The sequence below is a fragment of the Hemitrygon akajei genome, chromosome 8 (genome assembly GCF_048418815.1).
Source record: "Hemitrygon akajei chromosome 8, sHemAka1.3, whole genome shotgun sequence".
Taxonomy (NCBI): domain Eukaryota; kingdom Metazoa; phylum Chordata; class Chondrichthyes; order Myliobatiformes; family Dasyatidae; genus Hemitrygon; species Hemitrygon akajei.
The window spans coordinates 14302288-14328068 of NC_133131.1; the positions used below are offsets into that span (position 1 = coordinate 14302288).

The 25781-nt window shown below is 38.2% G+C and overlaps 1 protein-coding gene across 2 annotated transcripts in view; it reads left to right on the forward strand.

Annotated features, from left to right (window-relative positions):
• pafah1b1a (platelet-activating factor acetylhydrolase 1b, regulatory subunit 1a) overlaps positions 1-24249 on the forward strand; it is a 100854-nt gene extending 76605 nt beyond the window's left edge. For both annotated transcript variants that reach the window (XM_073053280.1, XM_073053281.1), the window contains 5 exons: positions 468-570; positions 3087-3315; positions 13438-13539; positions 13970-14126; positions 19901-24249. In XM_073053280.1, coding sequence (XP_072909381.1) covers positions 468-570; positions 3087-3315; positions 13438-13539; positions 13970-14126; positions 19901-19974 — 665 coding nt within the window. In that variant the 3' untranslated portion in view covers positions 19975-24249. The remainder of the gene's footprint in view (positions 1-467; positions 571-3086; positions 3316-13437; positions 13540-13969; positions 14127-19900) is intronic.
• The last annotated feature ends 1532 nt before the right edge of the window (positions 24250-25781 follow it).

Consider the following 25781-nt stretch of genomic DNA (forward strand, 5'->3'; position numbering starts at 1 on the left):
CAGCTTGCTCTCCATATCGTACTGCCCTGGCTTGCATACTGAATTGCACGTAGACAGCTGGGATGCAACATTCATGGTCGATCTCAACCAACGGAGGGCCTCAGACCAAGTTCACCCCTTCATACAGGTATGATACCCACCAGAGGTGTTCACATGGGAATATTAAGAAATCGCATTGTTGCTGATTAACAATAGCAATGTTGACAGTGTTACCATGATTAACTTGCAGGATCAAAATGGGCACTCTGACAATAGGAATACTCAAATAATAGCTCTTGTATTTGGTACAGTTTTATCATATTTTATAAATAGGAAAAATAAACACAATTACTTGAAATATTATTATTAAATAACCAACAATGTTAAAGGTTTAAAGCTTTTTGATGGGACCATAAATCTACATTCAAGGCAGATCCTAGTTGAATTTTTTTTCGTACATCCTCATTTAAGTTCTGATTTATTTTCAGGCCATGATCATAATATTTCATCAGTAGCTATCATGCCTAATGGAGATCATATAGTGTCTGCCTCAAGGGATAAAACCATGAAAATGTGGGAAGTCCAGACTGGGTAAGTATGTTTTTAATAACAATTTAACATAATGTATTTTCGATTCTACTGTAGAACATATGTAACTATATGTAGAAATATGTACAAATATTTGGTTTATTATGTCATAAATGTAAATCAACCAAGGCTTACATACAAGTTTAGGCATATTGGGTTCCTATGAAGTTTGCTGGGAGATTTTTTTTCTACCTTAAAGCCAATATATAGATGCAAGTTGCTGTAAAGCACTTGTACCCTAGTGTTTCTAATTAAGTTTAGTAAAATTCCTTTAATATACTGAAATAAACCTTGTACCCAGATATTCAGAGAATCCAATGGAATTTCAGCACCTCAAAAATTCACTGAAAGCTGCATGTAGCTTTCTGTGTTTATTAAAATAACCTTTTGCTCTCTGTTCCATGGAAAATATATCATTAAGAGTTATTGAAGTTTTTTCTGATTCACAATAGTGAAATCTATTTGATCTATTAATTGATTCAAAAATATCATAGATATAAGTTTAATTTCTTTCGAATGTGCAGACACTGAGTTAAAGAGTGATTCAGTAGATTAACTTTGAGTTGAGTGATTCAGTAGATTAACTTTGAGTTAATATGCTTATTCCATCTGGGTATCATTTTTAACATAAATATGATTTTGAGATCTAATGTGCAAATACTTAAAGTTGCACTTAAAAACTAAAAATACCAGCCTATATGGTATTACAGTAAATGCAGAATTGAGTTGAAATAGTATTAGTAAACTTAAGCCATTATCAGTTATACACAGTGGTCCCTAGCACTTTGAGTATCTGATTGTGCACAACCTATTGCTTTATTACATTTTCATTGTTGGTTGCCAAACTTGCGATACTGGCCTATAACGCTCTGTCAGTACACTCTCAAATTCAACAACTTGAAAGACAACAACATACTTGCCTCTTTTGGATTCACTTTTGATATGCTGTCTAAATACATCCTGATTCAAAATTATGTTCATGGGTGATAGGTACTTATGTGGAATTTATACCACATGTTGGACAGGGCCATATCATAACAAAAGACTACAAGTTTCTATCATTCAAAATATTAAATCAGTTAATCAGAGGGGAAAACAAAATTGGAACACTTAAAAATATTTAACTGGCCTCAATAATTTAAAAAAAAAAAAAAGACCTTCTCCTTTGCAGGCCTTGAAATAAGTGAGCTCTGTTCTTGTTCACTGGGTAAGTTCTTGTTACTAAAGGGGAATTGCCACAAGTTTGTACTCTGAGGAGTCCAGCTTCCAAGACGGTTGGGAAAGCACAAGCATAGAATACTAAACAACATCCAAGCTCTAACATTTATAGTGTAAATAGAAGCAGAATGACAGCTACTGGTATTTCATAGCAGTTTCCACTCCTTTTGTACTGTTTCGGCTGTCATTGCTGTTTGGAGAGGCTTAATGTTTTCCAGCATTTGAAAAAGTTTGGTTCATTATGGTGAGGAGTTAAAGGTCATCAGTATAAAATTACTAGTGTGAAAGAAGTGATTAGCCAAGTGTGTGATTTATTAAGGCACTGAACATTTTGCTATATGGAGAAATTGAGGCCAAGTCAAAAAGTGCTTCCCCAGCATATATATTGAATAAGCTCTTCTCGGGCTTCCAGCTGAGTACAAGTATCAATCTTAACTGGCATTTTGATAACAAACTGCCATCTTCATCAGGGATGAGTCCATTGCATTTGTGTTTAGAAAAATATGGACAGATTTAAAGTAGAGAAATGTACAAAACTATAGGGAGTGGAGGGCAGGCAGGGATTTGATTGCTCTACTTGTAAGCCAGTCATTTCCTTATGAGACAAGTGACCGCCTCCTTTAATATTCTCTTTTCAGTTATTTGGCTAGAAAACTTTATACCATGCAGCTTCTAAAATTTTATTATTTTTCCTGTTATAGATGTATCTGTAGCAATTTGCAAAGCCAAAAGTGGTGAGGTCATGATGCCAACTGTATTTTTTTAAGTTGGTGATGATATAGACAACACTCAAACAAAATGCCAGACAGACATTGAACAAACAGTTGACGTTTCAGGCATTGATGTTATTGACATTGTATGTTATCTCCTTAGCTGCTGGTTATGGATATTAAAGTTTACATCGTGCTACATTGCAGTGCATATTTCTACTCTAATAATGACCAATATCCTTTCTTCAACAAACCTATGCCATCTGAACCTTAACATTTCCTTTAGTTTTAGAGAATCCTAAATTAAATGCAAGTGATTTTAACAATTTCAATCATGCACTTGTAAGTTGCAGCCTTGTGTAATCTTATGTGCAGTAATTCAGTACAACTTTGATAGCTTAGGACTTATGACTGTATTTAGTTGATAAGAATTTGCTTAGTATTGGAATGTAAGTGACAGAATTGAAGAGATCCTTCTTCTCTAAATTCAAGCAAGTTATTGATAAGAGGCTTGTAAAAGAGATTTTCTTTTCAACCACTATAATCCTTGACAAAAAATGGTAATGGATAATTTTATTTTTACACAAATAGTTACTGCGTGAAGACTTTCACGGGACATAGAGAATGGGTGCGCATGGTTCGACCCAATCAAGATGGAACTCTTCTGGCCAGCTGTTCCAATGATCAGACAGTGCGCGTATGGGTGGTAGCAACAAAGGAATGTAAAGCTGAACTTCGAGAGCATGAACATGTTGTAGAATGCATTTCCTGGGCACCAGAGAGCTCCTACCCAACCATTTTGGAAGCAACAGGATCTGAGGCAAGATAAATTAAGAGACTAAAATTTTCTATTTAAATTCACATTTGTTAGTTAATACATGTCTTACATTGCAATTACTTTTAAGAGCATAAGACAAAGGAGCAGAGTTAGGTTGTACAGCCCATCGAGTCTGCTCCATCGTTCTATTGACTGATTTATTATTCCTCTCAACCCCATTCTCTTGCCTTCCCCTCGTAACCTTTGATACTCTTACTAATCAAGAACCTATCAACCTCCACTTTAAATATACCCAATGACTTGCCTTCCATAGCTAAATGTGGCATGAATTCCACAGATTCGCCAACCTCTGGCAAAGAAACTCCTCCTCATCTCTAATCCAAAGGGATGCCCTTCATTCTGAGGCAGTGCCCTCTGGTCCTAACTTATAATGCCTTATAAAGCTAGTCCTCTTAAAATGAATGCTAGCGTTGCATTTATCTTCCTTGCTACCAATTCAGCCTGCAAATTAACCTTGAGGGAATTGTCCACGATAACTTCCAAGTCCCTTTGCACCTCTGGCTTCTGAATTCGCTCCCCTTTTAGAAAGTAGTCTGTCTTCATTCCTTCTATTAAAGTGCATGACCATACACTTCCCTGTACTGCATTCCATCTGTCACTTTGTCCATTCTCCAATCTGTCCAAGTCCTTCTATAGGGACTTTATTTCCTCAACACTACCTGCCCCTCCATCTATCTTTGTAAAATCTGCAAACTTGGCTACAAACCCTTCATTCAGATCTTTAACATATAATGTAAAAAGTAACAGACCCAACACTGCCTGTGGAACACCACTAGTCACTGACAGCCAATCTGAGTGAGCCCCCTTTATTCACACTCTGCCTCCTGCCAGTTAGCCAGTTATGTCCATGCTAATATGTTTCCTGTAATACTGTGTGCTCCTATCTTTTTTAGCAGTCTCATGTTCCATGCTTTATCAAAGGCCTTCTGAAAATCCAAGTAAACATCAGCTGGTTCTCCCTTGTCCATCCTGCCTGATATTTAGAACCATAGAACACTACAGCACAGTACAGGCCCTTCAGCCCTCCATATTGTGCCGACCCATATAATCCTTAAAAAAAAGTACTAAACCCACACTACCCCATAACCCTCCATTTTTCTTTCATCCATGTGCCTGTGCAGCGACCTTGAGGGATGTATGGATTTGAACCCCAAGGTCCCTTTGTTCATCCACACTCTTAAGTAACTGACCATTAATCCTGTACTCAGTCTTCTAGTTTGTCCTTCCAAAATGCATTGCCTCACACTTGTCTGGATTGAACTCCATCTGCCATTTTTCTGCCCAACTCTACAGCCTGTCTATATCTTCTTGTAACCTTCGACAACCTGCAGCTCCATCCACAACTCCTCCAATCTTCGTGTCATCCGCAAACTTACTCACCCATCCTTCCGCCTCTACATCCAGGTCATTTATAAAAATCACAAATAGCAGGGGTCCCAGGATAGATCCCTACGGCACACCACTAGTCACTGACCTCCAGGCAGAGTACTTTCCTTCCACAACTACCCTCTGCTTTCTTCCTTTAAGCCAATTTGTTATACAAACAGACAAGTTTCCACTTATCCCATGCCTCATGACTTTCTGGATGAATCTCTCATAAGGGACCTTGTCAAATGCTTTGCTAAAGTCCATGTAGACCACATCCACTGCCCTACCCTCATCAATGTCTTTTGTTACCTCTTCAAAAAACTCAATCAGGCTCATGAGGCACGATCTTCCCTTCACAAAGCCATGTTGACTATCCATGAGTAGACTGTACTTCTCCAAATGCTCATAGATCCTATCCTTAAGAATGCTTTCCAGTAGTTTGCATACCACCGACGTAAGACTCACCGGTCTATAGTTCCCAGGTTTCTCCCTATTACCTTTTTCAAACAAGGAAACTGCCTTTGCCATTCTCCAGTCCTCCAGCACTTCACCTGCAGCCAAAGAGATTCAAAGACCATAGCTAATGCTCCTGCGATCTCTTCTCTCAATTCCCACAACAACCTGGGGTGTATCAGATACAGCACTACTAATTCCTTAATCTCCTCATTGTCCAGTACACAGGTCCGCTCTACTTCGACCTCATCCTGATCAAGATCCTTTTCACTTGTGAATACTGAAGCAAAGTATTCATTTAGGACCTCCCCAACCTCCTCCACTTCAAGGCACATGTTGCCCTCTTTATCCTTTAGTGGTCCCACCTTCATTCTCATCATCATCCTCCTATTCTTCATATGCGCATAGAACGCCTTGGGGTTCTCCTTAATCCTACATGCCAAGGCCTTCTCATGCCCCCTTTGAGCTCTCCTAAGTCCTTTCTTTAGCTCCTTCCTGGCAACCCTATATTTCTCATAAGCCCCTCCTACTTCCTGCTTCTTATATCTAACATATGCTTCCTTTTTCCTCTTGACGAGTTGCCTCACATGTTTCGTCAGCCACAGTTCCCTTTTCCTACCATTTTTTCCTTGCCTCAGTGGGACAACCCTATCCTGAACCCAGCTCAAGTGGTCCCTAAACTTTTCCCACATTACTTATGTGCTTTCCCCTTTGAACATCTGTTTCCAATTTATTCTCGCTAGTTCCTGCCTCATCCCTTCAAAGTTAGCCCTTCCCCAGTTATGCACTTTAACATTTCATCTGATTTTATCCCTTTCCATAGCTATGCTGAAGCTAAGGGAGTTGGTCACTCACCAAAATGCTCCCCCACCAAGAGGTCTGTCACCTGACCAGGTTCATTACCCAGAACTAGATTCAGTATAGCCTCTCCTCTCGTCAGCCGGTCCACATACTGTGTCAGGAATCCTTCTTGAACACACCTGACAAATTCAGCCCCATCTATCCCCTTTGCACTCAGGAGGTGCCAGTCAATATGAGGGAAGTTGAAATCACCCGTAACTACTACCCTGTATTTCCTGCACCATTCTAAAATCTGCCTGCTTATCTGCTCCCTGGTGTCCTGAGGGCTATTTGGGGGCCTATAGACTACTCCCAGCACAGTGATTGATCCCTTCCTATTTCTGACTTCCACCCAGACTGACTCTGTGGACACTCCTTCTGCAGTGTCCTCCCTTTCTAAAGCCGTGATACTATCCCTGACCAGCAATGCCACTACCCCTCCCCTTTTCTACCTCCCATCCTATTCCTTTTAAAACACCTGGACCCTGGGACCTGCATCATCCAATCCTGCCCTTCCTCCAACCAAGTTTCAGTAATGGCCACAACATCGTAGTTCCAAGTACTATTCCAAGTTCATCCTCCTTGTTTCTAATACTCCTAGCATTGAAATAGACACATTTCAACCCCTTTAACTGGCTACAATTATGTTCTGTCCCCTGCCTGTCCTTCCTCATCAACTCAGAACTCTTAGCATCATGCCCTTGTCCTTCTACCTTAATCCCTGCATTCACATTCTGATTCCCACCCCCCGCCAAACTAGTTTAAACCCTCCCCAACAGCTCTATCAAAACTGCCCACCAGGATATTGGTCCCCCTGGGATTCAAGTGCAACCCGTCTTTTTTGTACAGGTCACACCCACCCCAAAAGAGGTCCCAATGATCCAGAAATCTGAATCCCTGCCCCCGCTCCAATCCCGAGACTACTACCTTTGAGGTCCTGCTTTTCAACTTCCTTCCTAATTCCCTGTAGTCTTTTAGGACCTCTTCCCTTTTCCTACCTACGTCATTGGTGCCAATATGTACCACGACCTCTGGCTGTTCTCCCTCCCACCACAGGATATCTTGGACGTGATCAGAAACATCCCAGACCCTGGCACCTGGGAGACAAACTACCATCTGAGTTTCTTCCCTGCGTCCACAGAACCACCTGTATGAACCCCTGACTATTTCCTCAAAGAATTCCTACAGATTTGTCAGGCAAGATTTCCCCTCAAGAAAACCATGCTATATTTAGCCTACATTAGCATGTTTCCAAGTACACCGAAACCTTATCCTCAATAATTAATTCTAACATCTTGCCAACCACTAGAGTGAAGCCAACTGGCCTATAATTTCCTGTTTTATGCCTCCCTCCCTTCATTAAAGAATGAAGTGACATTTGCAATTTTCCAGTCCTCTGAAACCATTCAAGTATCTGGTGATTATTGAAAGATCATTATTAATGCCTTCACAGCCTCGTAAGCTCCCTCTTTCAGAACCCTGGGGTGTAGTCCATCTGGTCCAGGTGACTTGTCTACATTCAGACCTTTCAGCTTCCCGAGCACCTTCACTTTAGTAATAGCAACAACACTTTTGTCCTGACTCACTGGAATTTCTGGCATACTGTTGGTGTCTGCCACAGTGAAAACTGGTGCAAAATACTTATTCGGTTCTTGCACTATTTCTTTAAATGTTTCCCATTACTACCTCTCCAGCATCTTTTTTCAAGGTCCAATGACCACTCTTTTATTCTTTATTTATCTGAGGTGGGGGGGAAACGTGTATCTTTTATATTATTGTCTAGCTTAACTTCATATTTCATCTTTCCTCTCCTTATTGGTTTCTTAGTATCCTTCTGTTGGTTTTTAAAAGCTTCCCAATCCTCTAACTCCCACTAATTTCTGCTATTTTATATGCCTTTGTTTTTTTGCTTTTATGATTTCTTTGACTTCCCTGGTCAACCACATTGGATCCTCAGACTAACTCTCAGGCAAATGGTACAGAAGGCAGATACACTAGAGCCCTGCAATGCCACCCCAAGTGCTTAACTAAGGGTACATGCACTGTGCACTCTTGTACAGGGAGCTTGGCATGAACTTCTGCTCTCTGACTATTTTTAGTCCTTTTGAGGTTGCCTTGTCCTCCAAGCTGCTGCCAGGCACGCTTTCCAGCCCCTTGCCGTTTTCTCTTGTCATCTTCTATTTGATGTGATGATAGATGTTCATGTGCTCTCTACCCTCTTTGTTTGACTATACAGTTCTCACCTGCCTAGAGATAGCTTCATGTTTTGAGGACAGTACAAGGGAAAATATTTGGGCTATGGAGCAATGTAACACAAGAGGTGACAGTAACTTTCACCACATCCAACAAATGAAAGAAGCTGTAGGATCCAGATGGTCTCCGAATAAGACCAACTGCTGTCCAAACCATGCCTGCCATAGCACAGTCCCAAGTCACATATCTCAGTGCTGTGTGGTTGGACACACTCCTCAGTATGCACAACACCAGCCACTGATAGTCTTTCCACCCTGGGATGCAGGTGACTCATTGCTTTGAGGACACCAGTAGAGGGCAGACATTTGGGCCAAATTCTTGATGCTACATGGCACAGCATTGCTGAAGGCAAGGGTTTACACTTGGGTTCTTGACAAAGCAGTCGTGTCCATAATGTATGTTTTTATACATAATGACCCAGTGTTGATTCAGTTTGTGTTGTTAATGTGAACACATCCTGCCATTTGGGTCCAGTATAGTATAAGGTATGCATCAGTTTAACATTCTCACCTGCCACCTATGCTAGTCTGTCTTTATACTGTTTGGCTACCGTCAGTTTGCGTTGAACTCTGAAAATTTAATTATGCTCCCAAATCAATTCTTAGCAGAGTTGAAAGAAATGAAACTCATTCAATGCAGCAGAAGGTTACTCTCAGGTTGTTTCTTTATTTGATTGATCAGTGTTAAATGATAAGTGTTAATGAAATCAACCCAAAATTAATAGGCTTTTTGTGAAAGGTCTTCTCCATCAGATCCTTTTGACACTACTGTTTTGTTAAGCCATAATTTGAAGTAGAATGCAGTTACATGCTGTTTTGCCCAAAGGTAATCAAAGGTCAGTGTGATTGGCAGCAAATGACCTCCAACACTGAAGTAAATCTTCTTGTATGATTAAGCCTAGACACAATAAAAAGCTTCCTTGAGCTTCCCACAACAACAATTGGAAAATTTGGAGAGTAATGCAGTCTTTAAAAACTACAACATATGAAAATATGGAATTTTGATTGCTCATTCTAGGTTTCATTATTTAATATGGGAAGCTGGCCATATTTGATCTGCTTAGTAATATGAACCTTATAGCATAATAAACTTTTGAATATTTAAAATAGCTTTTAACAGAATTTGAATTTTTAAGTTTTGTTAATGAAATCGTGATTATGTAATTGAAATGCTGTTGACTTGTGCTTCATTTTCTGATTAACGTCTACCTTAGTATTCTTAATAGTTTTTTAATGAGTGTGTGGAGGCGCTTAAATGTTGCAAATTTCCCCAGTGGTTCTTCTGGCCATAATTTCAGAAGGTTGATTGACAAAGGAGTTTCCCGAAGGTTGAATATCAGTAGAATGCCCCTGAGGAAATGTCTAAAGGATGATTTTCTATTGCTGTTAACTGATTATTTTTCTCGATAATTAATAAAATTGCTTCCTTAATATATTGGTTGTAATTTAAGGATTGGCATTGAACCTGAATCTGAGGTGTCAAAGCCGGGAGACTTTGCCATTGAATGATCGCCCACATCATAGAATCATAGTGTAATACAGCATAGAACCCGTTTCTTTTGGCCCAACTTAGCCATGCTGGTCATGAAGCCCATCTAAATTAATTCCATGTGCCTGAGTTTTGGCCTATATTTTCATAATACTTTTCTATTGATGTACCTGCCTAAACCACTTACTCAGACAACTCATTTCATATACCTATCACTCTCTGCATTAAGTGCCCATCAGGTCCCTTTTGAAATCCTCTCCCCTTATGCCCTCTAGGTTTTATTTCTTTTCACTGAGAAAAATACTGTGCACTCCTATATTTCCCATTTTCTCAGCAACATAATTTGAATTCACAGCTTAATTTTCCACTAGAATGCTAGCAGCATCAAGGTTCATTGCTATTGACCTCTCAATTTCTCCCAATTGCTTACTGAGTATAGATCATGGAAGTATTCCCACCTAAACATTGGGAATACTGAAGTTCCATCACAATCTCTCCATCAGCCAGTGATTCAACTCACACCCTAATGGTGAAACTGTGCCAGACTATTTGAATTTAGCTGTCATGGCTGCTGATGTGTCCATGCATCTGTGCCATCAGAAAGATTCTTGCTTGCCTCCGGTTATCAGCTGCAGAAGGTTTCATCTATGGTTTATCACTTTGGCTATTTCAATATGTTTGGAACTGGCTTTCTTTATTTTACTCTAAATGTGTACTTCCCATTACACCTGCTGGCATTTAGGGCAGCAATGAAGGTCTGCCAGGTCTGTCCTTGGCCAGTATACCATCGCACACAGATGCAGAAGGATTCTTTATTGCTGTTTCCGTAACAGTTTTGTTTGGCCAGTCAGGGTTGTTAGCCCTGAGCTGAACTGGTAGACTACTCTTGGTCAGGCCTCTACCATTTGACCTGTTTGGCATGGGTGATCCAACCAACAGCCAAAGCATAAAACATAGCTCTCTGGGTCATTTAGGAACACAAGCCACCAAACCACAACAAACGTGTAGACCTCCAAAACTTGCACTTTTCTATTTATAAATCACCCTTGCTAGCTTAACTTGTGTCGGTTCCTCATTGGATGTGTATTTTTAAAAGTCTTATCTTTGTTTTCAAGTTAATCCATGAATTCAGCTCTATCCATTTTTTTAAGCTCCTTCAATGTAAAAGTTTCTGTTATATTTCTGTCATGAACTTGTTTGCTCCTCATCCGATGGCTGTTCTTCCTGGTGCCAAAGCTGAGGTCTAGAATTTCTTATACAAACATTTCATCATCTCTACCTCTGCATCCTCCTTGAAGATCATTAAGACATAGAAGCAGAATTAGACCATTTGGCCCATTGAGTCTGTTCTGCCATTCAATCATGGCTGATCCTTTTTCTCCCCCTCCTCAGCCCCACTTCCTGGCCTTCTCCCCGTAACCTTTGATGTCATGTCCAATCAAGAACCTATCAAGCTCTGCCTTAAATACACCCAAAGACCTTGGTTTTAATCTCAAAAACAAACATTTACTCAGTTCTTTTTTCCAGATGACACATTTTCTGTTCTGAATGCTGAAATAAAGCACCCAGGACATTTTGCTATGTTGAAAGTTCTATAAATGGTAACCCTTGGCTCTTTGTGGGAGAACTTGATCTAGTGCAGAGTACTTGTGCTTTCAAAGTATCTTTGGTATTAATATGAAAATCTTACAATAAGGAGACTACATTTTGAGAATTATATCACCACATGTCTAGCAATGGTGAATGTATAACAAAACCTGCTTTTAGCATTGATTACCAATTTTTGTATTGATTTGAGAAAAAAAATATGCCTGTAATATATTACATGCAATGTTCAGTAAAAATTGACCACACTCACCTTCCCCACCTCCCCACCCCAGTGTTTCTTTTGAGTCTGGACTCCCAAGCAAGCCCACTTATACACAACATACTATCAGAACCGTATATTCAGCTACAGAGATCTTGTTCTTTTAACCTCTCTCACTGCATTCTTAATTTAATGCTCCTTCATACCCCCCCTGTATGCTTGTTTTGAAGCACTCTTTGTGTAAAATCTAATTAAGATATAAAGTTTGCTGTTTTGCTTCTAAAAAATCAGAATCAAATAATGTTTTAATTTCCCCATTCTAGAATTGCAAACAAAATCACGTTGATATGCAATAAGATTTGATTCACAAAGGATTCGAGAGTAATTCAATTGAGATCCTTTTTATAGTTGTGCATCTGATTGCTCTGTGCATTTTATTCCTGTCAATGAATATGTTATGACTCCCACTGTGGGTATCACCCTTTCACATTGTTAGCTGAATTGCTTCTTCCATTTAGGGTGTGTATAAGAAGTTAATTTTAGATTTTTGTTCGTTTTTGCGAGTTAAATTTCACATTTATGTAAGCTGTTATTTTCCGCCTGGGTTAATAGTTTTGGGGGGAGGGGTTGGTCATTGTTATAATAATATATAGTTTCATGCCCTACTTGTTTGATTCATGGGATATAGGACTCAGTAGAAAAACTAATTTATTTCCCATTCCTTATTGAATTTGGGAATGTCGTGGTGAGCCACTTCCTTTAAAGTACCGTGGTTACAAAGGCAACAGAACTTCCACGGTATAGTAAAATTAGAAGTTTCAGAATTTTAGTGACAATAAATGAATGGCTATGCAGTATTTAGGAAATGTATTTCAAATGCTTCAGAGGGTAACTTGCAGAGAGAGTAGCAGTTTGGTAAAGTATAAGCATTTGGATCAGCCGTTTAGCCAATCTGATGGCTTTGATTGAAAATTACAGTTGTTAGAGGAATGCAGATATTCTCCATGAAGCTGATAATCTTGTGTATTGTAGAACTTTGCTATTTTTAAAAAGACTATATAATTTTTTTAAGCTTTTAAGAACTTGTTCTTTTTCTGGTGAACATTTTTGCCTTTACAAGTAACCCTCACAATACTACCATTTAGGTAACAGAAATTTAACCTTACAGAATTCACAATCGGCACTCAAAATTTTGAGAAATGAAATAAAATTAAATTTCAGTGTTTTTGAGTGGGAAGTAAATAAACCAACACAATATAGTTGCATCATGTTTCTTGATGCATGTGCAGACAACACAGATTTATGTTCCATAAATATGGACAGTTCTTTCAGAAATGCTCAACCCCCCTCAACTCTCACTTCTTAACACAAGGATTACCTGCTGTATACACTTTGTAAGGAGGCTTGTATATATGTTTTGCTAAGCACAAATGTGATCATTAATAGCTGTGCAAACATATGGATTAAAACAAAAAAACTGCAAATAATACATGTCCCTATATACATTTAGTTGATATGAACTGAGAGCCTGTTACATTTTGAAACCATACAACAGCAGAAAATGAAAGTGCAAACAACAAAACACTAATTGGGCTCAGTTCAATAGCCCTGGATCACCTCCTAGATTCCTCAGCACTAGATGATCCCTATTGATCTTGTCAGTCATCTTCAAATTTGCAGATAACATTGAAAGACAGTTGTCCTCAACTATGAAGGCATGCCATTCAGTTGACTACTTAACCTTGCCTAATATGACAAATAGAAAGTATTTATCCTTGGTGTAAGTAGGGTCATCTGAAAAGTAAATTTGGCCAGTAATATAATTTTGCAAATATATTGTTGAACTAATAAGACATTCTGCTTTCTGTAACACCTTCAATTCCTACCATTTCTAGACTAAAAAGAGTGGCAAGCCTGGACCTTTCCTCCTGTCAGGATCCAGAGACAAGACAATTAAGATGTGGGATATTAGCATTGGAATGTGCCTTATGACACTGGTGAGTAGGTGTCATCAGTCAAAATAAATAAACTTTTCATTGAAATATTTATATATAGTTAGCAGGTAAGTTCAGGATCTGTTTGGTTTTTTTTGGTATTCTGTTTTCGTCCTTGTTGAATAACCTGTGATTAGCTTCATTTTTATTGAATTTTTATTAGTTTCACATATCTTAGGATGCTTTCTTGAACAAGCGCAATTATGATCATAAGTTCATATTAGAAAAGTTTAAGTTACATTACTTTTAAAGTAAATGGTGCACACTACCTCCAGTTCAAAAGGTTAAAAAAATCACAAATGGAATAAGATATAAATCCTCCTTTTGTGTACCAACAGATTTTGTCTATGGTCATTCATAAGAGATAGTCCTAGCAGTGTGTTGGTAGATTTCAAAGTGGTAAATCATCTAATGATGTTTCTATTAAACATAGGTTGGCCATGATAACTGGGTACGTGGTACCCTGTTTCATCCTGGAGGAAAGTTTATTGTGAGCTGTGCTGATGACAAAACTATTAGAGTCTGGGATTACAAGAACAAACGGTGCATGAAGACCCTGAATGCACATGAACACTTTGTTACCTCTCTTGGTATGTATAATTTAGAAGCCTTTGGTTAGTTTTCATGGCATAATAAGATTTTCTGAAATGAATAGAGAATATTACTGCATTGTTTTTGCTTGTTACTTCAGTGTTTGTATATTAATAAAAGCTTTTGAAATGCAACCTTTTTTTGTATAAAATATTTAGGAAAAATCAATTATTATAATATACTTGGATTAGTCTAGAAGAGACTTGGGTCTCTTGGAGACTGGTCTTTGACATTAGATGTTGTGTGTATAGTGCTTGCACATTCTTCCTGTGACATCAGGACTCTGGCTTCTTGATGTATACCAAAGACCTGTCAGTTGTTAAGTTAATTGACCACTATAAATTGCATCTAGCTTTTGAGTGATTGGGAAGTGATGAGTGAGAATAGTGCAGGATATATTGAATTTTTTCAAAAATTAGTAATGTTTTTCTACTTCTGCTGAAAAGCTGATTGGATATTGGTGGAGATAGGTTTCAGAATCAAAAAGAATCACAAGGGTAGCAATCTGTTCAGCGTGCTGAGAGAGGAGAGGAAGGTGTTGCTGGGGGTAGCAATACATCAAAAGGCTTCATTGTGCCAACTGGTTGAATGAAAGGTGGAGGCAGGGTAACCCTACTGCTCTGGGGGAGAAGGTGGTTCAGAGCAGAAACGTGAGGAATACAAGATTGAGAACCAAGTATAATGTAAGGGAAGCATGATTATGAAAAAAAAAGACTTCTTGGAAGTACTGGTGTGGATGTTGTCCAAGAGTACAAACTATATTGATTACAGAAATGTTGTTTCCAGCTAAAAGCAATCAGTAACATGTAGGTCAGAAACATTTCTCTAAGGTGCTTTGCAGAAGGAAGCCATTCACAAATAGAAAAATTGAGTCAGAAAACAGGAAGTAACTGACTAACTATGGGGAAGAGTAGAGAAACTGGGAAATTGATACAGATTTTTCCAAAAGGGCAAAAAGAGATCTAGGCTGAGAGGCAGAATGATAAAGATCCTACATACAGCTGCACTAGGTAAGGTTAGTGGTTGGGACAAATGTAAGGTGGAAGAGGAAGCCACTATTTTTGTTAAAACAGTAGGATAAAATGCATTCTGCCTCCATACTTTTAAAAACAATACTCTGTGAAATGCAGGTTGTGCCTTACAAGCCTGATTTGAGCTTTTTTGAGGATGTGACTAAACACATTGAAGATAGAGCAGTAGATATGGTGTATATGGATTTCAGCAAGGCTTTTGACAAGGTACCCCATGCAAGGCTTATTGAGAAAGTAAGGAAGCATGGGATCTAAGGGGACATTGCTTTGGGGGTCCAGAACTGGCTTGCCCGCAGAAGGCAAAGAGTGATTGTAGACAGGTCATATTCTACATGGAGGTCGGTGACCAGTGGTGTGCCTTAGGGATCTATTTTAGGACCCCTACTTTTCGTGATTTTTATAAATGATCTGGATGAGGAAGTGGAGGGATGGATTAGTAAATTTGCTGATGGCACAAAGGTTGGGGGTGTTGTGGATAGTGTGGAAGGCTATCAGAGGTTACAACGGGACATTGATAGGATGCAAAAAGGGTCTGAAAAGTGGCAGATGGAGTTCAACCCAGATAAGTGAGATGGTTCATTTTGGTAGGTCAAATATGATGGCAGAATACAGTATTAATACTCTTGGCAGTGTAGAGGTTCAGAGGGATCTTGAGGTCCGAGTCCATTAGACACTCAAAGCTTCTGAGCAAGTTGATTCTGTGGTTAAGAACGCATATGGTGCATTGGCCTTTATCAGTCATGGGATTGAGTTTAGGAGCTAAGAGGTAATGTTACAGCTATATAGGACCTTGGTCAGACCCCACTTGGAGTACTGTGCTCAGTTCTGGTCATCTCATTACTGGAAGGATGTGGAAATCATAGAAAGGGTACAGAGGAGATTTACAAGGATGTTGCCTGGATTGGGGAGCATGCCTTATGAGAATAGGTTGAGTGAACTTGTTCGTTTTTCCACGGAGCGACAGAGGATGAGAGGTGTATAAGATGATGAGAGGCATTGATCATGTGGATAGTCAGAGGCTTTTTCCCAGGGCTGAAATGGCTAGCATGAGAGGGCACAGTTTTAAGGTGCTTGGAAGTAGGTACAGAGGAGATATCAGGGGTAAGTTTTTTACACAGTGAGTGGTGGTGAGTGCGTGGAATAGGCTGCCAGCGACAGTGATGGAGACGGATACGATAGGGTCTTTTAAAGACTCCTGGACAGATGCATGAAGCTCAGAAAAATAGAGGGCTATGGGTAACCCTAGGTCCTTTCTAAGGTTAGGACATGTTTGGCACAGCTTTGTGGGACGAAGGGCCTGTATTGTGTTGTAGATTTTCGATGTTTCTAAAAAGTGTGTTTGTCTTCCCTATGTATAGAGGAGTAATATATTGAAGTTCTTTTGTAAACACCCATTCACCAATGTGCTTCAGGGGGAGGAATTCTGTCTGGTCTGGTCTGGCTTACATGTGACCTTAAACCCACCGCATATGGTTGGTTTTCAGTGTTTCCTGAAATGACCTAAAGCCACTCCGTTTTATAAACACTTGCCCAGAGGTGCTTAGAGAAGGGCAATAAATGCTGTTCCATGTGGTGCTACCAGATCCCAAAAATGAATATTTGGGGAAGATGGAGAGAGAGAAGAGAATTGTCCTCCAGCACATTGTTGCTCTAGATTTCAGCATCTGCAGTCTCTTGTGTCTCTGGATATATTAACCACTTGTTAGGATAGCAGCAACAATTACATTTGTTGCCAAACATTTGATTGTTGAAGCAAGTAATATGGGTATCTAAATGATATTGGGTCAAACATGTACTTCCCAGTGGACCACAAGCACACCTGTGGAGAGCTGCAAAGATCTGACAACATTTACTGAATTTGTTGGATCAATCCTTCAATACATTCTTGAATCCAAGCAAAATATTACTACTTTTCCTACCCAGCTGCTCAGTTTGTTTTTGAAATCTTTCCTCAGTGAGCAAATTTAGTATTTGATATCTGTCTACTCAGTTTCTCCTGCAAGTCTTGGTTGTGAGAAATATACTTAAATGTGAATGCAAGCCTCAAATTAACACCATTCATTGTTGCATGAAGACTGCTGGATTATAGATAGGGTGGAACTATTACCAATGGATGATATCATCTACTTCTTACCAGAACTTTTAAGTATGCTTGAGATTTAACACCTACTTCAAGTTTTCATAGAGGCACATAAAGATTTAGATTTTCACTGTTACATCATATTCAAATTTAATTTTGCAAGTTGCTTTTTTTTGCTCCTTTTAATTAGTTTTTTTGGATATGTAATGTTTTCATCCATTGTGCTAATCATTTATTGTTAGTACAGTTGAGCATCCCTTATCTGAAATGCTTGGAATCAGAGGTGTTTTGGATTTCTTCAGATTTTGGAATAATTGTGTCTATATTTTGAGATACCTTAGGGATGGGGCCCCAAGTCTATAAATACAAAATTCATTTATATTACATATACAGCTTATGTAAAGCTGGTGCAAGGCTCACAGAGTGAACAGTCCGCAGTTGGAGCATAGTCTGAGATGATGGAACTGAGTCCTCCACAGACTGTCAGTTGAAAAACCATCCTCGCCACATCTGTTCCCAGGTTACAGCATTGTGGTTGGCTTCATATCCACCATCTATTTCAAACAGCTTCCCTGTCCACAGGGTCTAGTTTTATGTTTTTAATAATTTTGTGCATATAACAATTACCTTTGAAAACAATTGTGATAGGTCTTTGCTTGTTTCATGATCAGCATACCATTAAGCACCATATGTTTACTCTGACGCTGATGAATCCACTTTTTCAGAACATGGTCGAGATCATTTTTCACTTTATGCAGTGTTTTTCTATTTTTCATTAACGTCTGCTCATATGTGAGGTCATTTCTCAGTTGTCTGTGGTGCTCAGTGATGTTTGCATCACCTGAGAACCTTCCAAGTGCCTTGTGGAATTTTTCATTTGTGATGTCATGTCAGCGCTCAAAGATTTGGATTTTGGAGGTTTTCAGATTTTGGAATTTCAGATAAGGTGTACTCAATCTGTATCTGCACGTTGGTACTTTCAGGATTATTGTTTCATTACAATAATTCATCCAGGCATTGTATGTTACAAAACTTTAAATATTCAACTTACTGCCCATTATACCGTTGACATTTAGGGCAGCAATGAAGGTCCTCCATCTTTTTTTTAAAATTTTTTTTATTAGTTTTTCAAAACATTTTACAAAATTAAAAACCCCAAATCCCAATGAGGAGCATTAATACAGTGCAAGATTAAGCATACAATAACAATATGCTACAAAGGAAGAGAATTTAACAAAAAAGCACCTAAATTAAAGGCAAGTGAGCTTAGTGTCCTCCCCAAGCCCCACAACACAAGAAAAAAACAACAACTCCAGACCAACCACCACACAGTATAAAGAGTATAAGTCCGGACAGTCAAACTCCCAGACTGTGAATACACTTAGCAACAGAGGATAATAATGCCTACTACCAGAAAAAAAAAGGAGCTGAAAGCAAGGGACCGAAAAGAAGAGAAAAAAAACGGGGGAAAAAAACCCTAGTCAAGAGGAAGGTTATGAAAGTACTCGATAAAAGGTCCCCAGACCTTATGGAACTTTAGATCCGAATTAAGAACTGAATAATGGATTTTTTCGAGGTCCAAGCAGGCCATGATGTCGTTAAGCCATTGCGCATGAGTGGGCGGGGCAACATCTCTCCATCTAAGGAGGATCAAGCGTCTCACCAGGAGAGAGGCAAAGGTCCTCCATCTTTGGCGGTATTTAGGACTACTTTGTGACAATAGCTTCATCTTGGGTTTCACTACTGTCAGTCATGCAGCTTCCAGTTGGAGACTCAGGAATACCATTGCAACCAGGTGTAGAAGAACTCTTCATTGTCGTTTATGTAACAATTTTTTTTACCAGTCAGGGTTGTTAGCCCTGAGCTGAACCCCTGAACCTGGAGAACCAGTGGACCACTCTTAGTCTTGGACCTATTTAGTATGGCTAACTCTACGAAGAACCAAAACATAAAGCCCTGACTCCAACCAACGTAGCTCTTCATGTCATTGAGCCTCCAAACCACAGTGAGGCTGCAGTCCTCTTGGAGGTGAAATATTCAAGTTGAGTTTTATTTTTCCCCTTTCATGGAAAATTGAATTGCACAACGCAATGAAATATCAAAGTTAATTATGAAATTTGAAATAATTGAAGACTTAAAAGCAATCCCATCATAGGCCAGTGAGTGGGGAAAATTGGGAGCAAACCAAATTGAGAAGAGCAATTGTAAAACCACTCCTTGGACTCAAGAAAGAGTATTACTTGTAAATGTTAGGAATTTAGTAAATATAGAGATGTAGAGAATAAATTCACAAGTTTTGAGCTGAATTAAGATCATAAGACATAAGAGCAGAATTAGGCCATTTGGCCCATCGAGTCTGATCCTTTCCCTCTCTATAGACCATATGACATAATTAAAAATCAATATTGGTACAAATACCAATCAAAATAATGGAAGGAATGTTGATATTTATTTCAGAGAAGCTAGAATACAAAAGGTACAAAATTATACTTGAATCAATCAAAGCTGTATACAATTGCCCATCTAGTCTATTTGCTGTCACACCTCTGGATAAAATGTGCTGATTTTATGGTTGGGTGTGTCTCAGGTATGAGGAGATAAATATTACATCAAATTCTTGATATTTTTGTCACTTCTATCTAATTGTCAATTTCTCCCACAGATTTCCACAAGACGGGTCCATTTGTTGTCACTGGAAGTGTAGATCAAACGGTAAAGGTCTGGGAGTGCCGCTGATAGAATTGATCTTCTGGTTTTTTTCTCCTTTCCCTCCTTTTCCCTGGCCTCACCACCCAAAATCCTACCCCTCCAGATGCACTCAATTACCATGGTTACCCATCCAGCTCTGTTTAATAACTATTGTCCTTTAATGTAAATTATTCTGGATGTAGATTGAGCTATTAAATGTTACACAAAAGTATTCATGCATGGTGAATCCGAATTGTATACTGTAAATTACATACGTTGTCTAGAAGTACCATAGGTAAAGAACAAGGGCTAGCATTGGTCATATTAGACCTGGAAAGCAGAAGTTGATTGGATAATTAGGGCACTGAAAATGATTCTGAAATTAAATCAGCAGTGATGTTCTCAGTCATTGGAAATGGTCTTTAATTTCATTGTCATTTACGTCTGAAGCACAGCAAATGTGCTGATTCTGTAATCCTTGAATCACTTTGTGTGGTACTAGGGCTTATTTAATGAGTGTGTAGGTGTGTTGTTCATAAATTGTCTACCATTCTATTAACTTTGCATAAGTTCAAACCAATATCCAGTAAACTCTAAATAACAATGGGTGAATTCTGAAGACTATTGTTAGATCTCCCACTCTTGTTGAGATTAACATACACAAATAATTGCATGTTAAATTTGGGTTTCACTAATTAATAAATGAGACCATTTGTCTCTAAGCCCTTGTGCCATCTTCCAACCTTGAAATATAGTAACACTGATCACAAGGTCTGACTGGTGTTCGCTGAAGAAAACTCCTTCAAACATTTGGCCCCTACAGAAAGGTAACTGCCTTATGGTTACATGGTAACTATTTTGAGAATCTTGGGTGACTGCTATCCAAGGATTACATTAACCAGTTCAGACTATACTGCATTTGAGCACTGACAAATTTATTTTGGTGCACATTGTTAACTTACTAGATTTGGTTGGACAGTACATAAGCTTTAAAACTGAAAAAAAAATTGTGTGAATACCTAACTTGCTTTTAAAAAATTGTTGCTTCTAATGATGAGCTCTGTAGCACCATTTTCCATAATAGACACATTGTGTTCATATGTTTTAAAAAGATAATTTAGTGACAAATATTCATCCCATTAAAAAGCCACTAAATATACCATGCTTTTAACTAGGATGCTTTTTTTTGTTTTAAACTGAACATTTTTTTTGTAAATGTCTAGGGGGAAAAACATGCAGAAGTGAAATTTTGTAGTAACTATTGCAATTTGTTTTAAAGCTGTGTTTTATTTAAAACATATGAAAACCTTGTGCCTAATCCTATCAACACTCCCTGCTTGAAGCAGAGGACACTTATTTAATGAAGGATGTACTCTACAACTTGAAATATTTAAAAGACTTAACTTTCCAGGACATAATGGTGTAAAAATATGCTTTGTAGAAGGCTATTAGCAGCATCAATCATTTAAACGGTGCTTTTGAATAACAAATCATTAAAAGGCCTTTTGTGCTTTTTTATAGTAAAATGTGCACCGTGCTATCTTAAAATATCTTGACTTTAAGCAATAGCCCAGTTTACAAGATGGTCAGTGAATTCATTTTGGAAACGTATTTGTTTTTGGTTTATACGTGCAAAAATCATGGTGAACACCATCAGTTTGCCTGTCTCCCTGCCCCTAAATTTTCCATGATAAATTTATAAAGTATCTGTGGATAAACTGGACTTTTCTCCTGGATTTTGCCTAAGTGTAGCCTATGAAGGAGCCAGTGTCGCAAGGAGGGGGGAAAGTGTAACTTAAAATGCCATATCAGCACTGGGAATTGCATCAAATTCTGCTTTGTCGTGTCCAATCAATGCAATTTCTTGTTCATTCTGGAGAGTGTGCAGTGATGTTTTGTGAATTTTGTGGCCACCTGCCATTGTAACTTACATAGTTCAATAGCAGTAACAGTAAAAGAGCCAGATAATTCCAGCATTGTGAATCTGTAAACATCGATTTTGGGAAGAACAATGTGCTCATTAGCAGTAATTCACAGTAGCTGCTGTAAATTACATGCAGTGCATCACGTGTAATGTTTTAAACTTGTAGTAATGAATGCAGTATGGTAATTTAGAGCTGCATTGGGTTAAGTTTCCAGTTGCCAATCAAAATTCTAATGAAGTTGGCCTTGACATGCAAGCTGCTCTGTTCATCTGTGTAGTTCTGCTTTCATTCTGGCCTTTGTGGCTCACTCTTTCCTACAAATCTATGATACATTGGTGCAGCAAAGTTATAGCACTAGCAGCAGTTATATATTGCTAGGTCTTTATCAACCAGCTAATGGCAAGCAAAGGATAACTAGAACCCAATCTGCTACTGGTTTGGTTGTGCTGTCTGGAAAGATGTCTTCAAAAGAATCTGGAAGTTGGTAATTTGGGCAGCTGTAACTATTACCTGCAAAAAAAACCATAGTTACCCGACTGGAGTTGAATTCATGTTTTCGGCACTTTTGTACCTGTTTGTTACAGCTGTGTAATTCCCATATTGTCTCCTCCTAAACATTGAGAGCTGAAGTGTGTTATTTCAGTTACAGACATTCTATAATATATGCTTAATGAAATATCTCCTGGAAAAATAGATTTCAGCTCTGGTATTTAAGTAAGATTGCATTCTTTATTAGTTATTGTAACAAAAGTGCACATAACTGCCTACTAAGGCAAAATTGTTGAATAAACTCCCAACGTTTTTCCCTTTCCTGTGTTGAAAATATACAAATGTCAATTTATAATATTCTTCTAAGTTTCTGGACTTGGTTAAGAAGCTTCTTTGCTTTCAGAACTTGAACTTACTCTTGCATTGATCTTAATGGACAGAGTCTACTTATGGTCGCTATCTCTCCTGGCACCTTACAATGAAAGCAAAGTCTGTTCAACCAAACAACATACTGGCAGTTTATGGCACCAGAGTTATATAATAGTCAAAAAATCCAGTCATATTTCAAGATTTTTTGCTGGTAATTTTTGTTAAAGCACTTTTTTGTCAAAACTTGACCTAGAATGGCACTCCTGTTGACTATTCTGCAATGAGTGAATGCTATCAAGTATATCAAAAATAAAGATTCAATGGTACGTTAATAAACCGTGGTGGTGCTGTGAAGAACTTGAAACTGTAGTTGGAGCTCAGTTTAAAGTTTTTGCAACAATTTTAATTTAAGAAATGGTTAAAATATTATCTGAACAGGTGATAAAACTTGGTCAATCTTCATTTATTTTTGACCTGTAATATTATTAAATGTTTCTTACCTGTGAATTACAGTTCATTCCATTTCAGAGCGAGTAGAATTTTTCAATACAAAACCTGTCTTGACCAAAATTACTTTTTCTTTTCCTTTTTGTTCCAAAAATATGTACATAGGAAACATTTCTTATAAAGAGGAAACTGTTCTAAAATGGAATAACCCATGTTTTCACTTGGTAATGGAAAATAATAAAGCAAGAGCATCTTTAACTCAGTACACATTCCAGAAATTAGCCCTTAACTACCTGTGTGCCCCATTCCAAATCATGGTTTGCTTTAATATAAATCGCTTGAATATAGACTGGTTGAAACCATCTAGATTGATTTAGCCTTCACTGAAGTTGAATAAGAACTTGTACAGCATCTTGCACTTTAATATAACAAAAGAAAAACCGTCCTGCTTTCTTCAGCCGTGTATGGTGTGACCAATGCTATGTCCAAGGCACTAAACAAACCTAGTAGCTAGCAAGTGTAAGGGGCTATGGAGCACTGTAGTTTTGAAAGCTTGGTTATAGAGTCACCAAGCCCAGTCTACTGTCAGTATCCTGCTTCTCCTGTTTGCCTCTTCCTCTTTTTGTGAATTGCCTGGTTCAGACTCTTCTTAAATGGCCATTCCCACTGAAGCCATTTTTAACCCTTCAGACTGTTTTGTCAGCTAATTTACTGGCTGTTAATTGACCTTTGCCATTCCCACTGTATCATGTGATTGGCTGCTTTCTAGTCCTGCCTTTTCCCTCAGTGTTCCTAAGGTGTTCCTGAAGACCAGTAGTGAACCTCCAAGTAGACGTTGTATTCATCACTGACACTATGGCAAGAAGTAATTTTACAAGCAGAAGGGTGCAATTACAAGTACCAGGACTGTGAGAAGATAATTGAGCTATTGACACAGTACAAGCAATCAGTTAAGGAATGTATATACTGCTGTGTGTTTTACAGTAAGATTTGTTGCTATCAAACTGTGTAAAACAAGATTTATTCATGTTTTCTGCATATTAAAATCTTAATGTACCAATTGGTAAAGACTATTAAAATGCATACAAAACCACTGTGTTTTCTTCCCCCTTTCTCCTTGTGTGGTGGATCTTTTTTTTTAACTAAACCCATTATTTCCAGGGGTTGAGGACCATACTGCTGCTTTTACAAATAAAACTTAGAAACAGAAAATGCTGGAAACATTCAGCAGTCAAAGCCAAGTTAGTGCTACAGGTCATCAAGACCCTTCAGATTCCATTCAATCTAATGTTTTTAACTGTTTCTCCTTCCACGGGTGCTACCTGACCTGAATGTTTCTAATATTTTCTGGTTTTATTTCAGATTTCCAACATAAGTAATTTTAAATCTTATGCTGTACTACATCATTGATGAAGATGCTAGCCCTCTTTACAGTGTTTCTGACTGGAAAGCATTTTTCTGAACATTGAGAAAATAAGATTGACCTTGGATTCTCCCTCTGCAACAACCCTGTTCAGCATTGCTGAGTCCATAACAGTCATCTTGCATGATGTCTACTTAGGCTTGGAAGTCAGTGGTTATGGATTTGTCTCTTGACAAGCTTGTATGTAGTTTGGTTTGCCACAATAAGAGCACCACTCTATTTTTTCAAAAGAAGGATGAAAGAAGCCAGTTGTGTGCATAACTACCACATGAAAACTCAGTCTTCAGGTTGTCAGCATTGAAAATTGGGTATGAATCATCTTTTTCCACTTGTTCATCTCTGAAAGGTGAAATTGTAATACTGCTTAATAAGTAATAGAAATGTATTTATTTTAGAACAAATTTAGTATGTGGGCTATTCAATTTCAGACTAGATTGATTCCTATTATCTAAAATTTCATAGATTAGTATTAAGTAATATTTTCATTTAGTAAAAATACAGTATGCATACATCAGGGAGGCCAGATGGTGATTTTAATTAGTATTAAACTGAGATTTCTTTTTAAAAACTGCTTCCCACTAAAGAATGGTTTATTTACAAATACCATATTCTGTGCAGCTATGGAATACACACATTGTCATTCTAAGACATAATAAAGGTGGATTGATGTCAATCATGAATGATCCATACAGACATTGACTTGAAGGTGTATGGCACTTCTGATGAAGAGATGCTGTCATCCTTAAAATGTGTGCACATTCAATAAAAACTTACAGTTTGGGAAGACTTTTTAAGCTGAAACCTTGCATTTTCAAAGGCCTGAAGTGCAATTTATTTTGAGGAGCCACATCTTAAAATGTGACTGACCACTTTCAGATGACAGATTTGTATGTTTACACTTTCTGGTTTTTTATTACCATTAATTGTGAAGATTCCAGTATAAGTAACAATAAAGTTTTAGTTTTTTTGAAATAGAAATACTTCTGTGCTCCACCAGCTGGTAATTTGGTATTTCCTTGAACTTTTAACTTACAACTAAGTGAAACGATGGTGGATAATTTTACAGTAGTTTTGAGTTTGAAAGAAAGTCTCAGTTGTCCTGCTGTGTACTTTCCACAACGGGCTAAAATATTTTGTTGTTGATCATTGGTTCCTCAGTTACTCAGTGTTTTGCTAATCACTGCAGATAATTAATATAAATA